Source organism: Sus scrofa, chromosome 15, assembly GCF_054392235.1.
Source record: "Sus scrofa isolate SSC_HxYL_T2T_F1_AM1 chromosome 15, Sscrofa_HxYL_maternal_Yorkshire_Landrace_v2.0, whole genome shotgun sequence".
Classification (NCBI taxonomy): Eukaryota; Metazoa; Chordata; class Mammalia; order Artiodactyla; family Suidae; genus Sus; species Sus scrofa.
Genome location: NC_139397.1, coordinates 150,034,143 through 150,060,483, shown reverse-complemented (window position 1 = coordinate 150,060,483; position 26,341 = coordinate 150,034,143). Strand labels below are relative to the sequence as shown.

At 52.5% G+C, this 26,341-nt stretch overlaps 1 protein-coding gene across 16 annotated transcripts in view; it reads right to left on the bottom strand.

The window, feature by feature from the left end:
• AGAP1 (ArfGAP with GTPase domain, ankyrin repeat and PH domain 1) overlaps positions 1-26,341 on the bottom strand; it is a 558,467-nt gene that overhangs the window by 277,466 nt on the left and 254,660 nt on the right. For all 16 annotated transcript variants that reach the window (XR_014829145.1, XM_021075539.2, XM_021075540.2 and 13 more), the window contains 3 exons: positions 14,727-14,854; positions 13,249-13,404; positions 5,905-5,997 (listed from right to left, as the gene is read on the bottom strand). Coding sequence is in view for 15 of the 16 variants with exons in the window: in XM_021075539.2 (XP_020931198.1) it covers positions 5,905-5,997; positions 13,249-13,404; positions 14,727-14,854 (377 nt within the window). In the remaining variant the exon portion in view is untranslated. The remainder of the gene's footprint in view (positions 1-5,904; positions 5,998-13,248; positions 13,405-14,726; positions 14,855-26,341) is intronic.

The following is a 26,341-nucleotide window of genomic DNA, read 5'->3' as shown; positions in this document are numbered from 1 at the left end:
CATCCTTATGGATGAGTTGGGTTCGCTTCCCGAGTCACAACAGGACCGCCCTGCCCTCCAGTCTTGTTTCCTCCATGAAAGCAGAGGATGCTGGGTGGCCCACCAACGGGCCGAGAATGGGGTCAAACTTCCCGGAGGTGTCAAGGGCGGCATCAGGCGGTCTTTACTCTGCAGACGCCACACAACCCGGCCCCTCGTGTTGATCCCAGGTACCAGACAGGGCAGTCAGCAGCCTGCCGCAGGCCGGCCAAGGCGATTAACTCCAAGAGACTCTTTCCCTTAATCAACAAGTGCCGCTTCCTCCTCAACTGAGAATCAAAACCCCACACGGCTTCAAAACAGCTCATGGGCGATGGTGGAGCCAGGCAGAGTGCCACCCGGACCACTCGCCTCTGACGTCCTGGGAAGGGCGTTCCCGTGGCTGCAGGTGGCTGCAGAAAAGGTTCTGCTCCCGCTGGCCAGCTGCCTGCCCTAGAGGTGGCCAGGACATCCGGGTTCAAGGTCAAAATCAAGACTTTAAAAAGGTCACATGAGGAATTCCCGTCGTGGAGCCGTGGAAACGAATCTGACTAGGAACCATGAGATTGTGGGTTGGATCCCTGGCCTCGCTCAGTGGGTTAAGGAGCCAGCATTGCCGTGAGCTGTGGTGTATGTCGTGGATGCGGCTCGGATCCCACATTGCTGTGGCTCTGGCACAGGCTGACAGCAACAGCTCTGATTAGACTCCTAGCCTGGGAACCTCCATATGCCGTGGGTGCGGCCCTAAAGAGACAAAAAAAAGAAAGTCACATGAAGACACTTGGTACCTGCTGTCTCCGTGGAGCATCACAGAATTAAGGAGCTGACCTTCCATTTGCACCTCGGGCCCAGGTTCCCAGAAAGCGTGCCTGGGCTGGACCGGGCGAACCAGCGTGCCCATCACAGCACGCGCCTCGCTGCTGCACTGCTTCAGTGTCAACGGAGACCAGCTTCTCTCAAAATACCAACCAGTGGACGGAACATATAAAAAGCATCTGAAAGCTGGAAGCAGGCGGATGCTGTGTTTTGCCCATAAATCTCTAAAGCTCACTGTGAGCCCCACTAGCACTTAAATCTTTAAAAATAAAAGAAAACAAAACGAAACAAAACAAAAAAAAACACCCACCAGGCAAGGGACACTCTCACTGTGCCCGAGACAGGCCTGTGGTGGCCCTGCGGAGGGGGTCCGCACGACAGCGAGGGGCCTTTGCTGCAGAGGGACTGACGGGGCAGCAGGCCCCCTGCTCTTCTGGAATCTCCCCTCCCGACTCACCGGGAAGGTCCACCCTTTAGGGCCCCACTGTGAACGTGGGGTGGTGGTTCACAGCCAGGTAAAGGCCACTGGCCTGTCTGAAGCGGACAGAACAGACCTCAGACAGAAGCATCACAGAGCGGACAATGATTCTCACTCTTTTTTTTTTTTTTTCCTTTTTAGGGCCGCACCCGCGGCACATGGAAGTTCCCAGGCTAGGGGTCAAGTCAGAGCTGCAGCTGCCGGCCACAGCCATAGCCAGAGCAACTTGGGATCTGAGCCCCCTCTTCGACCTACACCACAACTCACGCAACGCTGGATCCTCAACCCACTGAGCGAGGCCAAGAATCAAACTCGCACCCTCATGAGGCTGGCTGGCTTCCTAACCCACTGAGCCTCAACGGGAACTCTCTGTTTTTCACTCTCTGAAATCCCACCAGACCACACGTCGGAGTTTTCTTGTTCCTTCTCACAAATAAAAGATACCTACAGGTATTTTCAATCATGTAAGCAGGAGAAGATCAACTGACCAAGATTTTAAAACCGCAAGCATGCTCCAGAGATGTTGCGAGGTATGAGATGAGGCCCTGGGGTCTGTTTTCTGCAGCAGGGGAGGGGGCGGCCGGGGAAGGGAGAGGCCAGGCTGAGGCTGGGTATCTGGACCATAATATAGAGATTAAAAAATGCGGAGCGGAAAGAAAGAAAAAAGAGCACACAGCTGCCGTCCCCCCAAACAGACCTCCCATCTGCCACCCACGATTTGCATGTCACCTTCTCCGGGCTCATTTGTACTTCATTAACTGCCATTGACTTAACAAGATTTATGCAAATGACACCACAGGAGCTCCCTAACTCCCACTGCAATCAAGTGATTATGTATGTACAACTCTCCACAGCAATGAAAAATTAATACGTGACAAGCCCACTCGCCGCTGAGCAGGGCCTCTGGCTTTTTATTTTTCTTGCTTTGCTTTTTAATTTTTACTCGAAGAGACCTTATCTTAGTAGTCAAAGAAGAAGGAGGAAGAAAAAGGAGAAGGAGGAAGAGGAGGAGGAGGAAGCGGAAACAACTCTACACCGAATCTCCGCCAAGACCTCAGAGAATGGCAGCAAAGGGAGGTGGGCCAGGGTCCTTGAGAAATGAAGTTATTTTGCAGAACACAAGTCACTGCCCTGACTTTCAGTGTGGACAGGGGAGAGGCGGACTCACTGCTGGGCGTGTAGGGCAGCTCCCACGCCAGGGAAGAAGCCTCTGTTCTCACAACCAACGGATGAGCGATGAAATGGGAGCCCAGAATGGTTAAAACAGTCCACTGGCACACATCTGATCTGCAAAAGCATGAGTCAAGTTGCTGAGCAGGTTGAGGGTGGCCTCGCCTGTGTCCTAAACAGCCCGACAAGACTCCTGTGTGGATGGGAGACAGAGCCTCGCAGGATCACAAGGACTGGCCGGTCCCAAAGCCACCACCGGCACCAGCCCGTGGAGGTCACTGAGGTTCGGGACAATTCCTCTGCCTTTAGGGACAAGGCCCGGGAGCTGGGGTCCCAAAGGCAGATCAAGTCCTGAATGCCGGGCTGAGTGTTAGGACCACGCTGTGCTGCTGGTGGGAAGGGCAGGATGTCAGGACGGGGCAAAGGGACGAAGGGACCCCGCCCAACCCCAGAACAGACCAGCCGGGATGCAGGTCCCCGGAGAAGCTGGATGCTGCAGGTGCATCTCAGCAGGTTCATCTCCACAGGCAGGAGGTAGTTCTGTCTGAGGTCAGGGGTCACACGTTTAATTTGAAACCCACCGCTTTGCTTCCTAAGCCTTTTGAAGGATTTTTCGCCGATGGGCAATGTAGCGCACACAGGCCAGGGTCCAAATCCTGGCTCCGTGGCTTCCGAAGGCGCCTGGTCTGGAAAGCTTGATTCCAAATGAGGATAACAGAGCTACTCAACGGTGGCAGTGCCGAGGATTCAGCGAGATGCTATATGAAAAGCACTTAGAATACGGATGAATGAGGAGTTCCCGTTGTGGTGCAGTGAAAACAAATCAGACTAGTATCCATGAGGATGTGGGTTCGATCCCTGGCCTTGCTCGGTGGGTCAGGGATCCGGCATTGCCGTAGCGCTGCAGTGTAGGTCGGAGATGCGGCTTGGATCTGGTGTTGCTGCGGCTGTGGGATAGGCCGACAGCTGCAGCTCCGATTCGACCCCTAGCCTGGGAACCTGCACATGCCGCAGGTGCAGCCCTAAAAAGCAAAAAAAAAAAAAAAAAAAAAAAAAAGGAGAATAATAAGCCGTCACTTTATTGTTCCAGGTCTACAGTGTCTAGAACCCTCGGCAGGCACGGCCCCTCTGGGCTCCATCCTCGGCCATCCTTTCACTTCTTTTCTTTTTTTCCCCCACGTTTTAAATGAGACTTGATTTACACTGTCGTGCCAGTCTGAGCCGCACAGCAACATGACCCAGTCCTACATATACGTCACTCCTTTGCTAATTGCTACCAGCTGACGTCATCACTCATGGGCTCCTGGTCTCAGTCCCTTTATAAAAATACAGAGAAATCTGTACGGCTGTGTACAAATCCACACCAGTCTGTGTGACCCACAGCGAGGTTCCGATTCGGGCGTCCTGAGCACCACGCCTCGGAAATGCGGGGTTTGCCAAAATCTAACGTTTCTCTCTGGCATCTCCACATCCCCGTCTTCCTAAGGATGCAATATTGCCCAGAGCCCATTTCACAGATCAGGAACCCGAGGCCAGGCACATTGGCCGCGAGGGGACCCTGGCCCGCCAGGGGTGGCCTCCAGGAGGTGCCTGTCTGGGGCCGCATGTCGGGGTGGCTCTGAGGGACGGGGAACCTGAGCCACAATCCCTAGGAAATTAGCTCATGATTCAGTCGACTAGATTGTGTTGAACCTTCCCAAGGGAAGGGCTGGGGGGCTGGGGAATCCCCCTTTTGTGCTCCATGGTCACGGTCAACTCCAGCTGGCACACACGAGTTGGGCCTGCAGAGCCAGTCCCTCCACAGAGGAGCAGGATACAAACTGAGCAAAGGCTCCAGTGACACAGGGGCTGCCCAGCTCTCAGGGACACCAGCACGCCCAGTGTAGCCCATGGGCGACGGGGGAAGCCAGCAGTCCGGTATGAAGTCCCCCTCTTCCCCAGAGGACATGTCCCAGGACCGAGTTTTTAAATGAGGGGAGAAGCGATGAGCGACTCTGTGCAATTCTGGTTGTAACAGCACCAACGGAAGGGAAGTGACACACTGAAACGACCTGACGTGGCGAGTCAGGTTTGCACACAAACACAGGGAGGAAGACGACGCCACTGCGTCTGTGGCCTTGACCGTCAAGGGGCCGTTTAAGAGCCAGGACAGCAAAGGGGAGGGGAGGGGACTTTTCACGTTTCCCCCGTGCAGCCCCCACATCGGCCGCCCAGCATCTGAACGTGTCTAGTGAAAACCCCGTGGGCCCCCTGGCTCTGGCCCCACCTGTGGTGCTGAGACCCCCCCTGACCTGTCCCTCTTCCCATCTCCACGCAGACACTGCCTGGCCCCCAGCCAGAGCTGCCCCCTACTGTTTCGGGTGGATGAAACTGTACTGTGTCAAGACATCAGCCCCTGCGCAGGGTGGCCAGTGCCAACGTGACTTCCCAGGGAATTCGTAAAACCGTCTAGGTACCCGCAGAAGAGGATGGCAAAGAGCCGCCCCCTAGGGGAACACATCAGCCACGGACCCGTTCTCGAGAAGCAGGGCTGTTCTCCTGCCCACAGAGGCCCTCCCCGCGCAAGCAGAAGGCACTCTGAATCAGCTGGCCTTCTTGAACACACCGAAAATGAAACTTCCAGAAGCCTCGGGGCCGGCCGGGTTGAACTCCTTATTTTTATTTTCCCGGGAAGTGGAACCGCAAAATAGATGACGTGAATTCCCGTTTTACCGGAGACAGAAAGTAATGGGGTGCCTGGGTTCCGGGCTGATGCAAACCTCGTCCAGGCTAGCATCACAGGCCCGAACAAATGGCTGCATTCGAGTCCTGTTGTGTAATGAGGAAGTTTAATTAAGGCCCCACATTACAGCTGTAAATGTTCCTTTATATAATAAGGTCTAAATGAAACTGAACCTAATCAAAGTTACAATTCCTTCATTAGCAAATTACAAACAAGAGCGCACAGCTGACACACCGGCTATGATTATCACAACTAATTGCCTCGTTGTCACAAACCAGCCTGAAACAGTGTTCAGATGTCCGTCCGCGAGAGCAAATTAGGGCCACGGCGGGCTGTTCCTGTGATCACAAGGGGCTCTTGTATGGCGATCTGATTTACCCCTGTCGACCGGCGGCCGGCGGCCCAATCAAAGCCGAGCTACAAAGGCAGCCTTTGAAGCCAGCTCAGCCTCGAAACACACTCCATATGCAGGCGGGCAGACTGCACTTCATTAGATCTGTTGCTACATTTTCCCTCTTCTTATTCTAATGATCCTATTTTAATACACACAGGAACCTCGCCTAATTGATGTCAAGTGAGTGACTTCTACATTCATCAACGGAGCACATCAAACAAACCTTGGCGTGCGAGCCGGCATCACAGCGAGCAGAGACCCAGGGTGTGTCTCCAGCGCCGCGGACCAGGAAGGGGAAGCACGTACCTGTTTAATTGGGATGGCTCGGCCGCTCCCGATGCTGTCTGCCCGACTCTCCAGGCCTTTCTTCTCTTTGTCTGGGTCACTCCCTTTCCGAGACTGCGAAGCAAAAATAAAGTTAGCATTTGGGGAAGGGCTGCGGGTCTCCGCGGGCGCGCGCAGGTGAGCCCCCATCTGCCCCGTTTCGGCCAAACACACGCCTCGAAGCCCTGGGTGAGCTGCGCGTGTACCTGCGGGCACACCCGCATCCCGGGAGCAGGTGGCCGAGGTGGCCACCTCCACCGAGAGCCAGCACGTTACAGGGAATCTGCTAAACTTTTCTTCCTACTTTTCCACGGCAAAATTATCTTTTTATTCTCTTGTGCAGAGTTCAAAATTCAATTACTGGCAACCAATGGACCATACAGGAAAGAAACGCCCAACGGAAAAGACACTCTGAGGCCACAGTGAGCCCAGCCGAGGAGGAAAGGGCTCCTCACTGTATGTTTGGGAAACTATGACACGAATGTATATATTTAATTAACATCTGAAGGATGAAAAAATTCTATTAACGACTCGGCTGTGCCATTTAGCAGTGTACCCTCGATTTGTGCCAAGGTGCCATTAATGCCCCTTTTTATTGCTTCTGGATGGTTACAAAGAGCAAAATCAAAGTTAAATTGGTGTAAGGTATCACAACAGATAACAAATGGGGGGAAGGTTGAAAATACCTTTTGGGGCAAAACGTCAGCACTTTGGAGAAAAACGAGGGGCTTGCTTTTGCCAAGTTCCTGAACACTTTTCCTGGCCGTACTGTCGACGCAGGTGCACCGCCTGGGAGCCGGTGACAGGCGGGGGAGGGTGGCGCCGGTGGCCCCAGGGAAGCCGGATCCCCGGCACACCGTGACTTGGGGACACTGAAGGAACGCCACCGCGACGTCACCATCTCTTGGTGGCATGAGAAAGTGTGAGCACAATGATTTTCTGACAGATTTATTTTATTATGAGAGAAAGATCTGAGACTCGTCCTCCTTAATAATGATGCTGACAAGTGACAACTCCACTCCATTACTTTTCAATGGGAACATTACTCACGCAATATTGAAAATGGAGAAACATTTTCATGTGCTTTTCAAATCTGAGATGATATATGGAATTGAACAGACTTTGTGGTGTCCGGCGTGGCAATGAGACGCTAATGAAATCCAGTTTCAAAGGGTGTGAGGTGGAGCCACTGATTTTTTTTTTTCTTTTTTAATATTAAAGGGGGCGATGTCATCAGACCTACAGAAGAAAAGTTCCCAGGATATGAGCCTGGATCTGCCGTGCACACGTGGGCTCGTTACGAGACAGGCTTTTTTTGACAATGATATAGACACCTGACATGTACCAAATACCTACTAAGTGCAGCTGCACTTTTTTCCTTCAGGATGCTCAGAGCCTAGAACAAGGCAACAGGAAATGAAATGAGCAGCAAAGAGCAAGTGGCAGAAGAACAGAAAACAGGAGGTTTAACCTCTGGGCTAGGAAGGAAGTAGAGGTTTATCAGTCCCCTGTCATGCATGGTAGCCGGAGGTCAGAGTTCGCCCTACTCTTTAATTCCGTAATCAATAATCTAGGAGAAGAGCCGAGTAACGGCCCTAAATTCGTTTTTCCTCCCATCTCCTTTCACAGGGGAAACGGGAACTTGAGGTCATTACTGGCAAAAGGAGATTCGAAGCTCCACGGGATGACATTTAGACCTGTTTGAAATCAACAGAGACCATCAGCGGGACTTTCAGAAGTTGGCGACTTCTCTGTTTCTAAATCTGGGAATCCATCTTCATTATTCTCTATTAACCAGAATCATTAACAAAACAAACATCAAAAAAAATTAACGTCTTCCTCAAGGCAGCACATCTGTCCCCACAGCCACTCTGTTGTCAGGGTGGCATTTCCAGACTCCACATGACGCAGGATTAAGAACCCAGCTCGGTGTTGGATCTCTCACCCCGAGCTGGATGAGATGGAAACTGGCACGAGCCTTCGCAGCCACAATGCAACAGAAGTTCCCTACGGCTCTGACACCCTGGTGGGGCGAGTCCCAAAACTAAAATTTCAAGGGCAGCAGCGACAACCTGTTAAGCAAAAGGGGTTTTGCCCTATTTCCGCCCCACAGTGACTCTTGGGAGAACAGGTTACCGTGCACAGCCTAACACCGAAACCCAGCAAGGGACTTCAACGAACCCACTGGACGTACACCACTGCAGCCTGGATACATTCCCAGGAAGCTCTCCCGATGTTTCTGCCGCCTCTGTGATTCCATTGCCCACAGCACAGCTGCATCTACGGCCGGACCGGCTCCGTGAAGTCACATCCGAAGCCACCCCGGGTGCCCGCTGCGTGGGTCAGGACTGAGTGTGCAAGGCGTCCAGCAGGACGCACAACTAGAAACCTAACAGCGGTTTGCCACACCCACCAGAGAAGGTTGGGAACGAGCCAGAACAGCAACGGTGCAGCCTCCGCACACAGCGAACACGGAGGACAGCAAGGCGGGATGAGCTAATTCCTCTCTCCTTTATTTAGAGACCTGTTTAACTTTCCCACCCGGGGTAACAGACGGCAGGAAGGGACACCCCGCCAGCTGCCGGCTGACAGGGACAGGGAGCATCGATGCCGAGAGCTGTCACCACCAAACCGAAACCTGCTTCTCCCTTCCCGACCGAGGAGTGTGTCAAAGGAACACACCGTAAGAGAGTCCGCGTGCCCCTCCTTACCAAAGACAGACAGGTCTGTTTACACCACCAATTCTGCTGCCTTATTCCCACAGAGCCTCTAGGGGCTGGGCAAGGTCTTTTCACAGGCTTTGGTTACTGGGTATGCTTGGCTCCGCACAGGGGTGTCGGCATGAAAAATCCCACGGAAGCCACACCCGGATTAGAAAAGCTTGAAAACAGGCAACGCAGGGCAACGTACCGTTTATGGACACATACCCGAGTGGGCTTAAGACGCGGATACAGATAACAGACACCAAACCCAAGTGTATGCTGATCCCTGGGCAGGGGGAGCGTAGGCTGGAGGGCTCCCGTTTACCTATGACTGGTTTATTGACCTTGAAGAAGCAACAGCAGCACTGGCAGAAAAAGACTTGTATTTGATGAGCTGCATAGTGAGTACGTGCATTTTTAAAAAACATTCCTTTATGTTTGAAAATATTTCCTAACAGAACATTGTAACCGCATGCAAACAAACGGGGGCTACGCACGAAGCCCGTCCTTCCAAGAGCCTGGATTACAGAACAAGGAATTGAATGGATACGGCCTTCTGATATTTCTTTTCTCAAAACAATCATCTTTTTTTTTTCCAAAGAAATAAGCAAAATTAGATAAAATGTAGCTTCATTAGTGAAGTATCATTCCTGCCATAAATAACACATAATTTGCTGTTATAGGAGGTTTTTTTTTTGGAAGTTCCTCGGCCGGGCATCGGGGATCAACCCGCTTCAAATCCGTGACCCAAGGCACTGCAGTGATGACACAGGATCCTCAACCTGCTGTGCCAGAACTCCAGGAGGGATTTTAAAGTCTGTGCCACGTTGTCAAAGGCGTGTGTGATTTATTTCTGCTTAAAAATGTGTATATATGCAAACAAAAATATCTGGGGCTGAAGAATGGTAGTCCAGCGTGGTATATTACAGGTCACTTTATACAAGTTAGAAGCACAGTATTTGAGAAATGGGGTGTGTCTAACTTAACTGACTCCGTTCTCTTGACAAGGATCTGATGAAAGAGGAGTGTGCTGCTTCATCTGGGCACTGTCGTCCCAGCCCGCGTGGGTTTTTATTCATGAAAATTGTTCCGCATATGGCACTTCCTTCCTCCTGTCACACACTTTTCAATAAATACACTTTTTGCCAATTTCAGCTAGTAATTACCAACAACCGCCAGCCTATGAAATCGCACATATTTAAGAGCAGGTGCAATTCTCCAGTCACAAGGAGAAGGTGCTTTCTTAATTGGTAACAATGTTGCAAGGAAGTTGCCTCGTCTCATTCCTTGCATGACACTGACACCTAGTGGAGTTGGTACTTCTAAGCTCTTCACCTCAAAAGGCCCGCGCGTCACTGTCACTGGTCACCATCCTCGTGCTTTGCCACCTCTGGCCCACTAATGATGGATACACAGGATTTCGGCCGTCTTTTCCCGAAATGCCCTGATGCAAACCCACGGGAAAGCTGGCTTCTTCCATGACCCTGATTCCCGCAGCCGCTAATGACAGCGTTCCAGGCTGGATTCAGCTCCTAAAATGGGTCACCCTCACGTGGTTCCCTCACCCACAGAGACCAAGCACTGACCCCACCCGGCTTCACGGCAGGGCCTTTGGATCACGAGACACGTTAATTATGACGTTCATCATCCCCATTTATTACGGGGCGTCCAGTCACCATGAGGATGCGGTTTTAGGGGCTCTGGCCCGGACGGCGCCCCCCCCCCCCCCCCCCCCCCCGCTGCCTGGTGCCCAGATGCAGTGCATAGACACGTGCACGGCTCCAGCACCAGGGAGGGTGCCCCAGCCCTCGGTGCTCCACGCTTCTCTCCACAGGCAGAGACCCCCGCGCCCTCCAGCCCCTTCCTCTTGATGCTGGCGGACGGTGGTCACGCCTGCTTCCGACAGAAGACGAACCAGGCCGTGGGGACGCAGAGGAGGAGGAGGAAACCTGTGTCACCGGAGTCACCATGAATTCGATTCCCTGCCTTCAGCTCGTCTCCTTGTTTTCCAGCACATTCCAACTCCAGAGCCGCCCTTACAAAGGGTGGGGATGGGGACGGGCTTGCGGGGAGCAGCCTTCTTTATTCATTCGTTGATTAACGTATTCATCTATCTGCGGCGCCCCGAGGCACAGGGAGTTACCAGGCCAGGGATCAGAGCTGAGCCGCAGTTTCGACCTGCGCTGCAGCTGCGGCAACGGCACATCCTTTAACCCTCTGTGCCGGGCTGCGGATCGAACCTGCACCCTGGCGCTGCAGAGACGCCGCGGATCCTGCTGCACCCCAGAGGGAACTCCGAACAGCCCTATTTTCAAGATACTTCCTGGCTTCTCACCTCTTGCCTTAAATAGAAACCAAAGCCGAGGACCACTAGATGTGACCCCTCGCAGGTGTCGTGAGCCTGGGTGTCCCCCCTTCCTGTCACACCCTAAAAGGAGCAGCAAAGATACAGAAAGAAGATACGCTGGTCCAAGTTCAAGAGCCCCGACTCCTCCTGCTCTGCTTGTGCCCTCATCACGGCTCTCTCTCCACATCTTCGCCAATGGGCTTCTCAGTCCGCTGGGCGTGAGTCAGCGCACAGCCTGTTCTGTGAGGTGACACCTTCTCGACTGGACCCCACCTGGGCGTACAGCAGTAATACAGGTGTTGGATGAGCCAGGAAGTGCTATTAAGGTGACTATGGTTATTCCTGGTGTGTCTGAAGAAACTCCACAGTAAAACATTCATGAACAGATGCAAGCATGTCAGTCACCCGTGTTTTGTAGAAACCTAAGATATGTCCCTCCTAGTCTATCACACAGCCCTACAGCTACTTTTTTTTTTTTTCCTTCTCTTTTTACTGCATTTGGAAATTCTCAGGCTAGGGGTGGAATCAGAGCTGCAATGGCCGGTCTATGCCCCAGCTACGGCAACACCAGATCCGAGCTGCATCTGTGATCCACACTGCAGGCTGAAGCAACACCAGATCCTTAATCTACGGAGAGAGGCCAGGGATCAAACCTGCATCCGATGTCAGCTTCTTTACCTGCTGAGCCACAACAGGCACTCCTCCTGTGACCACTTCTGCACCAACAGAGGTCATTCCGGGGGGATGAGATAAAAACGAAAGCAAGGCCACAAAGACGGCCTCCTACAGGGGTCTTCCCAGCGGCCTCCCTGCAACCTGTTTCCAGCTCGGAGAGGTTAAGCAACTTGTCTAAGGCCAAACAGCCGCTGGCAGCAGAGGTGAGCACTAGGCCTGTCGGATCTTCAAAAACAGCGTTGGCCCGCACTCACGGGGCACACAGCCAGGAGCAAAGGAAAGAAGAGTTGTGTGTGCGTGTGTGTGTGTGGCGGGGGGTACGCAGTTGGCAACAGACCTCGGCAACAGACACCACCTGGTGGGACAGCAGCGGCGGGCTGGAGGGTGGGGCCTACCCCCCTTGGCAGCCTTGTTCACCAGCGGGAACGCCACCCACCAATAAGGGCAGTGGACCAGATACCAGACTCCCGGCCACCCCTGCAGAATCCTCCTTTCGCTCGAGACAGGAAACACTGAACGCTTGTGTGCATCTAAGTCAGCAACGAATGGTTTAAACAGGACACCCTGACACTGGGGGCTGGACCGTCTCTGCTATGGGCCCCCCTGTGTGCCCGGTAGGATGTGGGCAGCTCCATGGTTGCTGCCCAGACGAGGTGTCTGCGGGACCCTGCCCGCCCCGCTCCACCCCAGTTGAGACAACTCAGACCTCCTCCAGAAATTGCCACATTTCTGGGAGTGCAAAGCCACCAGGCTGAGAAACCCTGGTGTGAAAGCACGTCCTTGTCACGCACAGACGCAGTCCATGAGGGGACAACGTTCTGGAGTCAAATGACTCCGGTCACTTGGCAGTAGCTCTGCCTGGAGTTCCGTGCTCGGAGTTCTGGGCTCAGCTGCCAAGGCCCCTGTGATTGACGGGTCAGGGCTGCTGTGCGTCCGGGAAGGGACAGGGCAGCTGCGTTGTTGTGTCCTCTGTGGTTCAGAGGTCTCTGCATCCCACCCGCCCAGGGAGCTTTCAAAAACTACAAACGCCTGGGCCCCACACACAGACTCTGAGGTCATAAATGGGAGCCGAGAGAGTTTTTTTTAAAAACGCCCCACGGAACCCTAAGAAGAGTCCAGGCGGACAGCCCTCTCTCCGCGAGCCTCTGAAGACCCCAGGGCGATGCTCGGCTCTCCAGCCTGGAGGGAAAGGGACTGGGGGTGGCCATGGCTTGTACGTCTCATCGGACCGGCTGGATGCGCACGTCTGGGAGTTGCGGCAGAGTCTGTCGCCTCCTCCCCAAGGTGACAGGTCTTGGCTAGAGACCCAGGCAGGACAACAGTCACCTTGATTCAACCCCCTGGCTTTGTGCTTCTGACTCAGGCCGGCGGGACTCCCTGCAACTAAGAAACGCCCGGGTTGCTCAACATAGGCATCTTCGCATCCGGCAACTGCTTGACCCCCCAGAACTCGGGGCTCTTCTGCTTAACATGGCTTGGGCGCTACGCTGTCACTGAGACACCGGGTGGGCGGGCATGCACACACACACACACACACACACACACACACACACACAGGGGACCTTCTCCCGCAGCCCGCGAAGCCTAGCCCCGGACACTCACGGTGAAGAGGTTGGAGCGGCGCTTGGACTGCTTGCGGACGGGCGTGGGCGTGTTGGCCGTGGGCGGGACGTCGATGCGCAGCTCCTTCTGGCTGGTGCTCGGCGTGGACGGGACGGAGGAGGAATAGTCGCTCAGGCTCCCACCGCCATTGCTTGTCTGAAACAGTTGAAAACCGAGGTTCTGTTAAGGACCCGCCCCCGGAGCCAACCCACCACCTGCCCTCAAGCCGGCAGGGCCCAGGGAACAGGTGCAGCCAGGCCGGTGGGACAGGTGCTGATGGGCTGATACCATCGGCCCCGGGGGGTGTGCCCTCTCATTCTAGAACGGACTGAGCAGCTCGGCACTGCTTCATCTAAGAAGAGGGACTGAGAAAGAGAAGCCGCAATCATTTAATTAAAAAACCTTTGAGGGGTAAAATGTAATTATTTTCTATTTCCTTGTAAAAGGAAGGAGTTGGTTGAACTAAGTGGTTTTCTAGGGTCCCTTCGCTGCTCCAGATTAGAGGCAAAAAGAGCACAATTTTGCCCGGTAGGACCAAAATTCACATTTTGAAAATGACATCTTGGAAATGTGACTGCTTCAGGAAGATATTCAAGGTGGAGAGAGGATTAAAGATGCCCGCAGTGGAGACCGTAACACCCCCGACTGTAGCTTCCTAGGCTGCCCTGTAAACACACTTCCTGACTGCCTCACGCAACCGAAGCCTGATGCCAAGCCTTCTCACCACATCCATTTACCAAGTACCAGTGCGGAGTTCCCTGGTAGCCTGACGGTTTAGCGCTTGGTGTTGTCACTGCTGTGGCTTGGGTTACCACTGTGGCTCAGGCTCGATCCCTGGCCAGAGAACTTCTGCACGCCAGGGGCACAGCCCAAAAATAAATAAATGAAAAGGGCTACTATAACACCCGTCCAAGAAACGTTCACCATAAACACAAGGGCAGGCAAAAATAAGCCCAAACAGGTTCCTTCATAGGTTTCTGGTTACCTCCTCTCAAGTGACAGTTACATTGTTGGCCTCCAAGTAAATAATGGAGCGAAACGTTGCCACAGAAAAGTACTAATTTCTCTGGGGCCCAAGGGAGATGGTAATTAAAAGAGGGCTGACATCACCTCGAAGCCTATAGTGGGATTAGCCAGAGTCCCCCCAAAGTGCTCAGCCTACAAGCAGCTGGAATGAGGACCAACAAGGGTGATTTAAATGAGCAGCAGAGACGGTGGTGCCCACCCCACGCCTCCGCTCCAGCCAGCATGCCTCATAACCCAGGCAGCGCGACGATGGGAGATATTAAAGCATGAGTCCTATAAAAATCACTTGGCCACAGCAGTTTCTGAAAGAGACGTGAAGTCAATTACCAACATGCTGTTATCTAGAAAGTCGAAAAGAAAAAAAAATAAAAAGAATGCACCTTGGCACTGGCTGAGAACACCCTTTGGCAGGTGCATTCTCCTGGGGAAGACCCCTCGCGGGCCCGACATACCTGGCTGATGTGTACGGCAGACACCTGTGCGGAACAGACGGACGAGTGGCTTGGGGAGTTGGGGAGCGACTTGCAAGGTCCTATGGACAGCTGCTGCTTCTTCCTTGTGGCAACAATCTTCTGGGCAACTAGCGGACAGGGAGACAAAAGAAGTCTACGTGAGGCTGGCTGCCAAGGACAGCGAACGTGGCAGAGAAGGCGGGCTGCCTGTCACTGGCCCTTCCCTGCTTCTGCAGGAATAGAGCGCCTGACTTTTAGGTGGGCACGTGACTGCCAGAAGAGCCATGACACTTCCTGGGGCCTCCCCGGGTCCACTCCCCTGCAGCCTGGCAAAGGTGGCCACGCCAGCAAGCCCTGGCCAGCGGGATGGCGGCAGGAGGGCCCTGTACAGGCATCCAGGAAACGGCCTTGAAGGAGCTGCCCTTGGCCCATTCCTTCCTTCTGTCTTTTTCCTTCTTGCTGTGTGAAAAGCCCATACGGTGGCTGTGGCCCTGGCAGTGACCTTGGGATGGAAGCCACATGTGGCAGGACACAAGACAGAAAGGGCTGTTCTCTGGCTCAGCAGCCCTGAGCAGACCAGCCACCTCAGAAGCCTTGTATGTAAAACAGGAAAATATGCACCTGTCTTGTTTAAATTATCCTAAAAACAGGATTTCCCCTCCCCAGTTACTTGCAGCAAAAATAATCCTAAATAAGACAGGGTAACTTAAACTAAACCCTCTTGAAAATCAAAAACCTATTTCTTTTTTGGCGTAGCCTAAAGGATCCCTCTGAACCCTACAAGCTACGGCACAGAATTATAGTCAAGGATATGTAATTATATCCGAGACTTTTTTATTTAAATATATTGCTACACACGTTGGGAGTTTATCTTCATCAATACAAATCTAAATTCAACCAGCCATAACTTCTCTTGGCAAATAGGCTCACTGATAAAGCATATTGGATTTAATTGGAAAGGAAGTCGACAATTATAAAACTCTTCCTACACCAATAGGTGTCACTACAGGAGAATAACTAAAGCTTTTATTTGAATAGATGTGTGTCTTTGGGGACCAGCTGTAATTAAGTTCAATGAGAGTCAATCCTTGGCCCAGATAGCTGCTGTTTTTAAAGAGACCCCTGCAAAGGGCCACATCACGGTCCCTAGCAAGAGGTTACAATGCTCAGGGAGCTCACCGAGGGTCTGCAGATAATTTCTTTTCCAAACGAATACAATTTTAATAACGAACTGGTGTGTCCGCAGCTCATGGCTTGCGTGTAAATGAATGAGAGCATAAATATGATGAAGTGAAAACGCAACACATAAAAAATGGCTCAGAGACGAAGCAGCGGCTTCATTAGTTACCTCCCACCTCCAACAGGCCCCCTCATCATCCTGAAAGGATGATGTCAATTAATTTATCTCCCCGTAGCGTATTGACCATAACGTCATCAGCTAATCACGTTTAAATTACAGAGGAATATCGCAACACTCTGTCATTTCGGAACCATTGGCGTATTGATCTGGGGTCTCTGAGGATGCACAGTAGAATATCCTAAAAATCATTATGTGAACGCAAAAATAGAATCTAAGATCAGATTCCAACAGCCACAAAATGTGTCATTACAGGTGAACTGAAATGCCAAGGCCCAAAGTAAATTAAGATGAGGATTATTTGGGTGATGGCCAGTTTTCTTCTTCTTCTTCTTCTATTTTTTTTCCTTTTGCTTTTTTAGGCCCTCACTCAGGGCATATGAAGGTTCCCAGGCTAGGGGTCGAATTGGAGCTGTAGCCGCCAGCCTACGCCACAGCCACGCCAGATCTGAGCCACATCTGTGACCTACACCACAGTTCACGGCAACGCCAGATCCTTAACCCACTGACTGAGGCCAGGGATTGAACCCGCAACCTCATGGATACTAGTCGGATTCATTTCCACTGAGCCATGACAGGAACTCCTTCCTTTTTTAAAAAGATTTTTATTTTATTTTATTTTATTTTAATTTAATTTTATTTTATTTTTTTGTCTTTTTGCTATTTCTTGGGCCGCTCCCGCGGCATATGGGAGGTTCCCTGGCTAGGGGTCTAATCGGAGCTGTAGCCGCCAGCCTACACCAGAGCCACAGCAACGCGGAATCTGAGCCTTGTCTGCAACCTACACCACAGCTCACGGCAACGCCAGATCCTTAACCCACTGAGCAAGGGCAGGGACCGAACCCGCAACCTCATGGTTCCTAGTCGGATTCATTAACCACTGCGCCATGATGGGAACTCCTATTTTATTTTATTTTATTTATTTTATTTTATTTTTGTCTTTTGAGGGCCACACCCGTGGCATATGGAGGTTCCCAGGCTAGGGGTCAAATCAGAGCTGCAGCTGCTGACCTGCACCACAGCCACAGCAACGCCGGATCTGAGCCACATCTGCGACCTACACCACAGCTCACAGCAACGCCGGATCCTTAACCCACTGATGGAGGCCAGAGATGGAACTCGCATCCTTTTTTCTTTTTTAAGAGCAAAAGAATTGCTGTGTCTTTTTTGTTTTTATTGTTGTTTTTGTTTTGTTTTGCTTTTTACGATCAACCCTAATGCATTTGTATTCGACTCTGGCCTCAGAGTGCCTGTTTCTGTTGGCGAGATGCTAACTGCTGGTGACCACGCCGGATTTCGTCTTCAGTCTGATGGAAAAAGCGCACATGTCAGAATCAAACAGGCTGAAGCTGTTCAGAGAACCTGAGACCTTTTCAATGAATATTTTCTCCTTCAAGGCCTTTCTCAGACGAGTCACACATGTGATGAAAATCCTCATTTTCGAAACCCCACGTGCAAAGGCCTGTTCCCTCCTTTCCACGTGGAACCTAGAAAGACCAACGCTGCCGAGCAGCGAGAACTTTTCCCGTGAAAGCCTCTCACAGCACGACGGACAGGGCCGCCCAAAGCACGAACCACACAGGAGGGCCTCAAGTTCTCTGTCCGCTCAAGTATCACGCTGCATCATTCATCATCCAAAAAATGAAGTCGCAACTTCTCATGACCGCCAGCACGTGTTTAAACTTTACGAGCAATTTTAACCCTATGCGCCCTAGTTCCCTGTGAGTTTTAGGTCTGTACGCAAGTGGAAGAAAGGAAACGAGTTACAAACATTTTGTTCTGAAATACACAGGCTGCTTCACAACTAGGGGGGAACCCGTAAAAGCGGGGGCCACTCAGTGGAGAAGCATGGGAGGACGTGATGTCCGGAGGAAAAACAGACAGACAGGAGGGAAGAGAGGTAAAGCCGCTGTGCTGCAGGACGAGGCATCGTCTCCTCCACAAAACGAAGATCTACCAGGGAGCCCACTGTGCCCCGCGGGCCGCAGAGCTGCACTGGACCCCGGCCGAGAGCAGTCCCAGGACTTGGAATCTGTAGGGGAGGGGGCACCGCTGGCCCCCCCGCGCCATCAACTGCTGCTGGACGCGGGAACGCAAGTGTTAGGAGACCTGACACGCGGCTGTCACACCCCAGCTTGTGCTGGCTGGTCCTTCTGACAATCGCCGAGTTTTCTGCTGCACCTGATCACTCCACAAATGAATAGGTTACATATTTTATAGAAATTCATGCAATGAATGAATGAATTGAACAGAATCACAATCACCTGAGCTTACTTAAAAGCAGCTGGAATCTGGGCGGTCCCGTGGTGGCTCAGCAGAAATGAATCCAACTAGTATCCATGAGGATGTGGGTTCAATCCCTGGTCTTGCTCAGGGTTAAGGATCTGGCGTTGCTGTGGCTGTGGTGTAGGCCGGCAGCAGTAGCTCCCACTGGACCCCTAGCCTGGGAACTGACCTATGCCACAGGTGCAGCCCGTGCAAAGAAAAAAATAAAAATAAAAGCCCACGAAGAAGCAGCTGGGATTTGTATCATTGACATGCAATGCTTTTCCCATTTTGGTGGCGTACATCCTTATCAAGCTGCCGCAGGAACGAAGCCTACGTCTGAAAGGCTGACATGGACATATGCTGAAAATGTTTGCTCTTTTACCAGACACTAAGCAACCTCATTAGCCTCCTGATACCTCCACATGCGTACTCGGTGTCGTCTTAAAAGCCACTTCCTCGGAGAGTGTAAGAAACATAGCTATTAACACCGCTGTGTGTTACCTATGAAAGGTAAGAGAGGTCTCATCACGAGAAAAAAACCCTTCTTATTTGATTTTGTATCCATGTGAGATGATGGGTGTTCACTCCACTTAAACCGTGACGACCACCGCGTGAGGCAGGTCAAATCCCTACGCTGTACACCTTACCCAGGGCTGTGCGTCAGTTACCTCTCAATGAAACTGGACGGAAGAAAATTTTAGGAGTTTCCTCATGGCTCAGGGGGTTCAGGATCCAGCATGGTCGCTGCCATGGCTTGGTGCGGGTTCGATCCCTAGTCTGGGAACTTTCACAAGCCACAGCCAAAAAAAAAAAAAAAAGAAAAGAAAAGAGAAGAAAAAATTAAATACATTCAAGAATTTTTAAAAAATGAACGCATGAGTGAATGTATGTCACTCTTTTCACAACTCTGAAATTTTGTCTGGATAATTGACGAGCCCCTTCAACCATCTCTACAGCGCAGAAACTTCAACACTGAGGAAGCACCTTGCTGGTGCCCGGCAGAGGCATGAGGGGCTCCTGGGCTGGCAGGGCCCCTTCTTGACCTCGGTGATGCCTTCGAGATCCTTTTTTTGGGGGGGGGCTGTACCCTTAGGTGTACTTTCATAAATATATTTTCATTCATTTTATTTATTTATTTTTTTCCTTTTTAGGGCCACACCCGAAGCATTTAGGAGTTCCCAGGATAGGGGTCCAATCAGAGCTGTAGCCGCCAACCACAGCCACGGCAACACAGGATCCAAGCCGCGTCTACGACCTACACCACAGCTCACGGCAACGCCGGATCCTTAACCCACTGAGCAAGGCCAGGGATCGAACCTGCAACCTCATGGTTTCTAGTCAGATTTGTCTCCTCTGAGCCACAGTGGGAACTCTCTGTGTTTTCATTCTTCAATTAAAAAGTTTATTTAAGAACTTAAGCAACAAGAACAGTGAGTCACACATTGACTTTCCCTACAAATTTTTAATTTCCTCCTGGAAGATGATATACGGCACCTTTTAATGAGTGGGTAAAAATAAGGCTCTCAGACAGCTCCCGAATGAGACCTCACTAAATCCTGGCTCAATGCCCGATTTCCGCTTCTACTTGTTTCTCAAATCATGTGTGCTCAATGGGTCCGGTGGCGCCTGGGGGGTCAGGCCTGCCTCTCCCCAGGTACCTGGGGGATCCTCCTCTCCCCCCACTCTCCTCCTCCCCTCCCTCTTCTCCCCTCCTCTCCCATCCCCCCTTTTCCTCCCTCTTCCCCCTCCTCTCCCCTCCCCCTCCTCTTCCCCGACTCCCCTTCCCCCCTTTGTCTCCTACCTCTGAACCACTCCCCAGACTGGCAACTCCTATTGCCCTGTCCCCCACAGACCCCCCCCCCGGACGTCCCCATCCTCGGTCACTGGATCACTGCAACCTGGCTTCCATCTCCTCCGGCCCCTTGGCTGAACCTGCCATGGCCGAGGTGGCTGGGGACCAGTTGGAAGCCAGGTGGCATCCTGCTTGACCGCTGGGCAGCTTCCCTCCTCCGGGATCCGACTCCCTGGGCCCCTCTCCTGGCTGGAGCCCCCTTCCAGCCTCCTCCACTGGCTCTTTAGATGCGGGTGCTCCCAGGCGTGCTTCTCTGGCCCTCTCAGCTCCATGCGGACGGCTCGCACGTCGGCAGCCTTGCTGCGTGTCCTTCCTGTTTCTAGAACGGCCGATGCCACCTCCACTTCTGCCTCTGAACATACCTTGAAGTCTGTGTGCTCCCCCCACCTCGACGGTCCAACTCCATCAGCTGTGCCCCCGCCCCAAGGGGGGCAGGTACAGAGGAGACATAATAGGTTGATTCTGCTCCCAACATTTCTTTTCTTTTTTTTTTTTTTGTTTTTTTGTCTTTTTAGGGCCATACCCAAGGCATGTGGAAGCTCCCAGGCTGCCAGCCTACACCACAGCTCACAGCAATGCCAGATCCTTAACCCACTGAGTGAGGACAGGGATCGAACTTGCATCCTCATGGATCCTAGTCAAGTTTGTTACCACAGACTAGGGAACTCTCAGAATTTCTTTTTCTTTTTTGTCTTTTTAGGGTCACACCCATGGCATATGGAAGTTCCCAGGCTAGGGTTTGAATCAAAGCTACAACTGCAGGCCTGCACCCCAGCCACAGCAATACCAGATCCAAGCCGCGTCTGCAACCCGCACCACAACTCATGGCAACACCAGATCCCCGACCCACTGAGCAAGGCCAGGGATCAAACCTGCATCCTCATGGATACTAGTCGGGCTCATTAACTGCTAAGCCACACGACGGGAAGTCCTTTAATTTTTTTTTTCAGAATTTCTTAAAGATGCACCTGCACGGCCGCTGCCCTGATCCAACCTCATCTTCCTAAGGCTGGTTTTCCTAAAACGCTTCCAAAGCTGCTCCCCAAAGACACTGCAGCCTGAAGAACACGCTGCAGGGCGACCTGCGGAAGGGCTCCCCTCACTGGCCTTGTTCTGCTGACAGTTCTGCAACGGCTCCTGTCACCACCCGCTTGGGACTGCAATTCCTCAGCCAAATGGGCTCTTTCTCCTCGATGCCACAGGAGGACGCCCAGATACGGCCCGTCTTCTAGCCCACTTTCTAATAAAAGATAAATCATCTGATCTTCCAGGGTCTCATTCCTTAACTGGATCAGAACCCCAGGGAGGACAAGGATCCCTTCCAACCCAACACGGCCACCCCCAGCCTCGCTGCCCAGCCCCAGCCTCACCACCCCACTTCCAAGCCGGTCAGACCCACCGCAGCTGCCACAGGGCACTGAGTTGTCGGAATCCCGTGACACGAGTTGTCTCTGCGGCCCAGCACGTGCCTCCCCCTCTCAGAAGCCGTGTCGGGCCCCAGCTCTCCTGGGGGCGCCTTCTTCTCTAAGCGCCAGGCTCCTCCGTGGGGGGCCTGCACCCACAGGTGCTAACGTGCCAGCCCCATGCTTCCCAGGCCTCGAGTGGGCACCACTGCCCACCTGTGGGCACATCCACACACACAGTCAGGGCCCCACTGAAGGGCTGCAACCCTGCTCTTCAGCCCGGACCCCCAGTGCCCGGCACACAGAGGTTACACAGCAAGCAACTCCGTAATAATGCACAGCAGGCTCTGGCCTCCTGCTCTCTGCTTTCATTCAGGGCGAGGCCCCTGGACAGGGCGTGTCTTTGACACCTGGCCTCTCCTCTTTGCTGGGTACCACCTGGCATCTGTAACATCCACAATTAAGCGCTTAAATTAAGCTTTTTAAAATTTCATTAACGAATATGACATTTTGGGCATAGTCCAATGAGTGTTAGCAAATTTAATCAGCAAGCTCTCCTCTGGTTTAAATCACTTACTTGACTTAGTCGATTAACGGGAGCGTTTGAGGTGCCACCTGTGGGCCGAGCGAAGGAAGACAAGGAGGCCGAGGAAGAGCCGTGAGACCCGGTGTCCAGCCTCAGGGAGCCCACGCCAGGAGCACAGCCCTCTGCGGCCACAGGGACTGCCCCGACATCGCACCAGACAGCACCTCGGACAAGGGCCGGACGGTCCCTCCCGCCCCATCCTTTCCTCACCGTCGCCTTCCTCCGCTGCCGCAACCCCACCTCCTCCCGGGACAGGCCCCGAGGGGGCGCAGGCTTCTTAATCAGGCCAAGAAGCGGCCGCTCTTTCACCTCACTTTTCCCCAGTCTGCTGAGTATGGAGAAGCTCTAACTCATCAGCCGGCTTTGTAACGACTTGCTTTTTACGTTTATTGTTTGGCTGCACCTACAGCACGTGCAAGTCCCCAGGCCAGGGGTCGAACCTGCACCACAGCAGTAGCCAGAGTCAGCCGTGACAACACCAGATCCTTAACCACTAGGCCACTCGGGAACTCCCGTGATTTGCGTTAGTTTAACATCCACGTGACGGCATCCTGTTCAACACCCGCTCCCGCTGTGTCAGCACTGCTGTGTGACCAGCGCGGCCCCTTCTGGAAAGAGCAGAGCGGAGCATCACATACTCAGGCTGCACTGGGGGCAGGTGGCTTGTGGGGACCGGGGAGCAGTGGGGGCCGCAGCTGAGGATGGCACTGTGGGAGCAGGTAGGCCTGACGGACTTTACAGAGTCACGAGATTGGATGCCAAACAGAGACAGTGCGAATCAGGCCAAACTGGAGGGAGAGGGTGGTCGTCTGGCTGCTGGGAAAGCCGCGTGCAGCCCCTGGAGGCCAGTGGGGGCGAGGCGACTACGAAACAGTGGGTCTAAAGGACGGTACATCTATTAAAGTCACAGCTTAAATGTTTACAAACGACAGACACAAAGATCAACTAGCTCGAGGCTCTAATTTGACTCCACATTTTCTTTCCTTCTTTCTTTTCTCTCTCTCTTTTTTTTGCCTTTTAGGGCCACACCCACAGCATATGAAGGTTCCCAGGCTAGGGGTCCAATTGGAGCTACAGCTGCTGGCCTCCACCACAGCTCACGGCAACGCCAGATCCTTAACCCACTGAGCGAGGCCAGGGATCGAACCCACACACTCATGGTTCCTAGTCGGATTTGTTTCCGCTGCGCCACGAGAGGAACACCTCCTCTTTCTTTCTTCTTCTTTTTCCCTTTTTAGGGCCACACCTGCAGCATGTGGAGGTTCCCAGGCTAGGTGTTGACTCCAAGCTACAGCTGCCTGTGCCACAGCCACAGCCACACAGCATCTGCGACCTACACCACAGTTCACGGCAATGATGGATCCCTAACCCACTGAAGCCAGGGACTGAACTCGCATCCTCATGGATGCTAGATGGGTTCTTAACCTGCTGAGCCACAATGGGAACTCCCACAAAAATATTTTCAGAGCACAATTGGAGAGTGGGGGTTCATGGCATGCCTTATCTCCAAAGCTAACACCAGCTGGACTTGAACCGAAAGGCTTGTCCCTTGGAACCTGGGAGGGCTCACCCCTCGAACCCCTGTAAGTAATTAAAACCACCAGGGATTATAAATTTTCCAGTAACAAATAAAAGGTCCTCTAATGTCTCAACTCAGTTTTAAATTACAGTTGGGTGATCATTAAACTATCTTGTTAATTAAGTAGAAATTAATTACTAAATTATCTATGTACCTGAATTTGTGACTTAGGAATGAAAAAAAAAAATGAAGTAGAATTTTTCTCAAAGTTAATGAATGTTAAAGGGGACGTATTCTGTGTTGTTGGCAAGCCTCTACCCCTCTCCAAAATTTGTTTTCCTATTTTCTAAGTTTTGAGCCTTGAGGAAGCTATGCCAGAAAAACTAGTAGGATGAAAGAGAGGGAGGAGGCGGCGGGACGGGGGATGGGCATTCTGGAAGGCCTCCTGGGTTGTTCGACGCTTAAGGACAATCGGTGAACCACAGGGGTCCACAGCCCACACACCTGCGCAGATCCTGCCAAGCTCTGTCGCCAACTGGAAAGTCCAGTCGGCTCAGGTTCCAAGACAAGGGGCCAATTCCACGGGCGTCCAGATGGCTCCGCTGTGGCAACGCTAAAGGATGCTTCATTTATCTTCCTGGGGCCAACGGGGACCTGATGTTCAACCAGCAGTGGCCAAGCGGGTCAAGGAACAAACGAGCGTGGACGGCAGCCCTAACGCAACGGGGAGCCGTCAAAATGAGTCAGGCACAAGTGACAGCATCCACACTTGGGAAAGACACCTGATGTGGTTCGTAAGATGCGGGTCTTCCATCTGGACAAAGGAAGGGAGCGTGTGGGGAAGGGGTGTGGACGCAGGGGTGGGCGACAGGGGCTGTGACCCAGCTGCCACGGTCCGGGCTCAGCCCAGCTCTCACAGCGGACAGAAGCACGCGGTTGTTGTCTTTTGAGACTGGCCTATCTCGGGCTGCCGTTACTCCACACGTACGCGTGATTAATATTCTCGAGGGATGTAGTTTTTTTTTTTTAGGGCCACACATGCGGCACACAGACGTTCCCGGGCTAGGGGCAGAAGTGGAGCTGTCGCTGCCGGCCTACGCCACAGCCAGAGCCACAGCCACATCAGGTCCGAGCTGCACCTGTGACCTACAGTACAGCGCATAGCAATGCTGGATCCTTCACCCAACTAAGGGAGGCCAGGAATCGAACCTGCGACCTCATGGACACTAGTCGTGTTCTCAACCCACTGAGCCGCAATGGGAACGCAGCGGGACGTAGCATTCTAGGCAGATTGCACATCGTTTGATGATTCAAAGCTACCAAAAAGGAGCTCTTTCTCATGCAAGGGGATATAAACACAGTGACGTCATTTTAGCTAAACCCCCCCAGTTAAAAACCTTCCAGAGCCGCTTGGTCACTGACCTATTCTCTGCATAGCTCGTAAAGCTTTAGAATGACGTCCAACACCCCGTTCCCAGGACCCGGGTCCCACTTCGCGAGGTGCGGCCGGGCTTCCTGCTGGCACGGCAACCCGCAAGGAGAAACCGGCGACCCCTGTCCTAACGAGGCCCTCATCTGCTTACTAGCCGCTACCTTGAAGATCACCCCACAGTTCTCTCTGAGGCCACCTTGTCCCCTCCAAAGCAGCCTTCCCACAGGCACCACATGCACCCTTCTAAAGCCAGGCTGGCCTGACCCCTTCCACGTTTCAACGATGCAAAGCATAAACCATCAGAAGAGTGTTCCAACGAAACCGGGTATCATTAAGGAAGGAGAGAGACCCTGAACCCCACAGGCCATGCAATGAACTTAGGGAGCATGAGAAGGAAGCGCGCTCCCACGCATTGGCTCTCTGGGTCCTTGCAGCGAAAACCGGGCGGGAGGCCCTGCCGAGAGCCCCTCCGCCCCAGGGCAGGGCTCGAGGAGAAGGGTCCTGGAGGAGGAGACCCTCTGATGAGCTACCTGGGTAAGTGAGCACACAACACGACATTCCAATGACATGTTTTTAAAAAAAGGAATCCAAGACAGGCCCTGCCTAAAAAGCCAAACCCGCTTTAATACCTTCTAGCGGCGGGGTACGAGTTTTCCGTGAAGTCATGAAGTCTGAATCCTTAATCTCCGATTCCGTTCTTGTCTGCGTTCTTTTTATCTCGTTGTATTAAAACAAATTTATCTTCATTTATGTCGCAATTACCTATTAGGGTTGTTAATTTGCTGGAAATGAAGCTATTGTTTAATTGCTCCTATTAATCGGGGGACTTCAATGCCCACTGTAATAAACAGTTACCTTCAGGACGGAGCAAAGTCACGGCTGCTGACATTAATTTCACAATTTCAGAACCAGGGGAAACCTCCACCGTGGCCCAGGCGGAGAACGTGAAAGAACGTGCAGTTTCTAAAAACTCACGTGGAAACAAATGCGGTCTATTTCACATTTTTTATACACGTACCCAATTCTGAGATAAAGTTATTATTTGTGACAAGGGGGACAGCAAATCATCCTGCCGGAAACCCCATCCGTCTCGCACGTGTTTCTTGGCAGCAAAACTGTCGCTTACAACTGAGTCCCAAAGCAGAGCAGCCAATGGAAGGTGTGGGTCCCAGCTGCCCCAGATGCTGGGCTAGCGGCC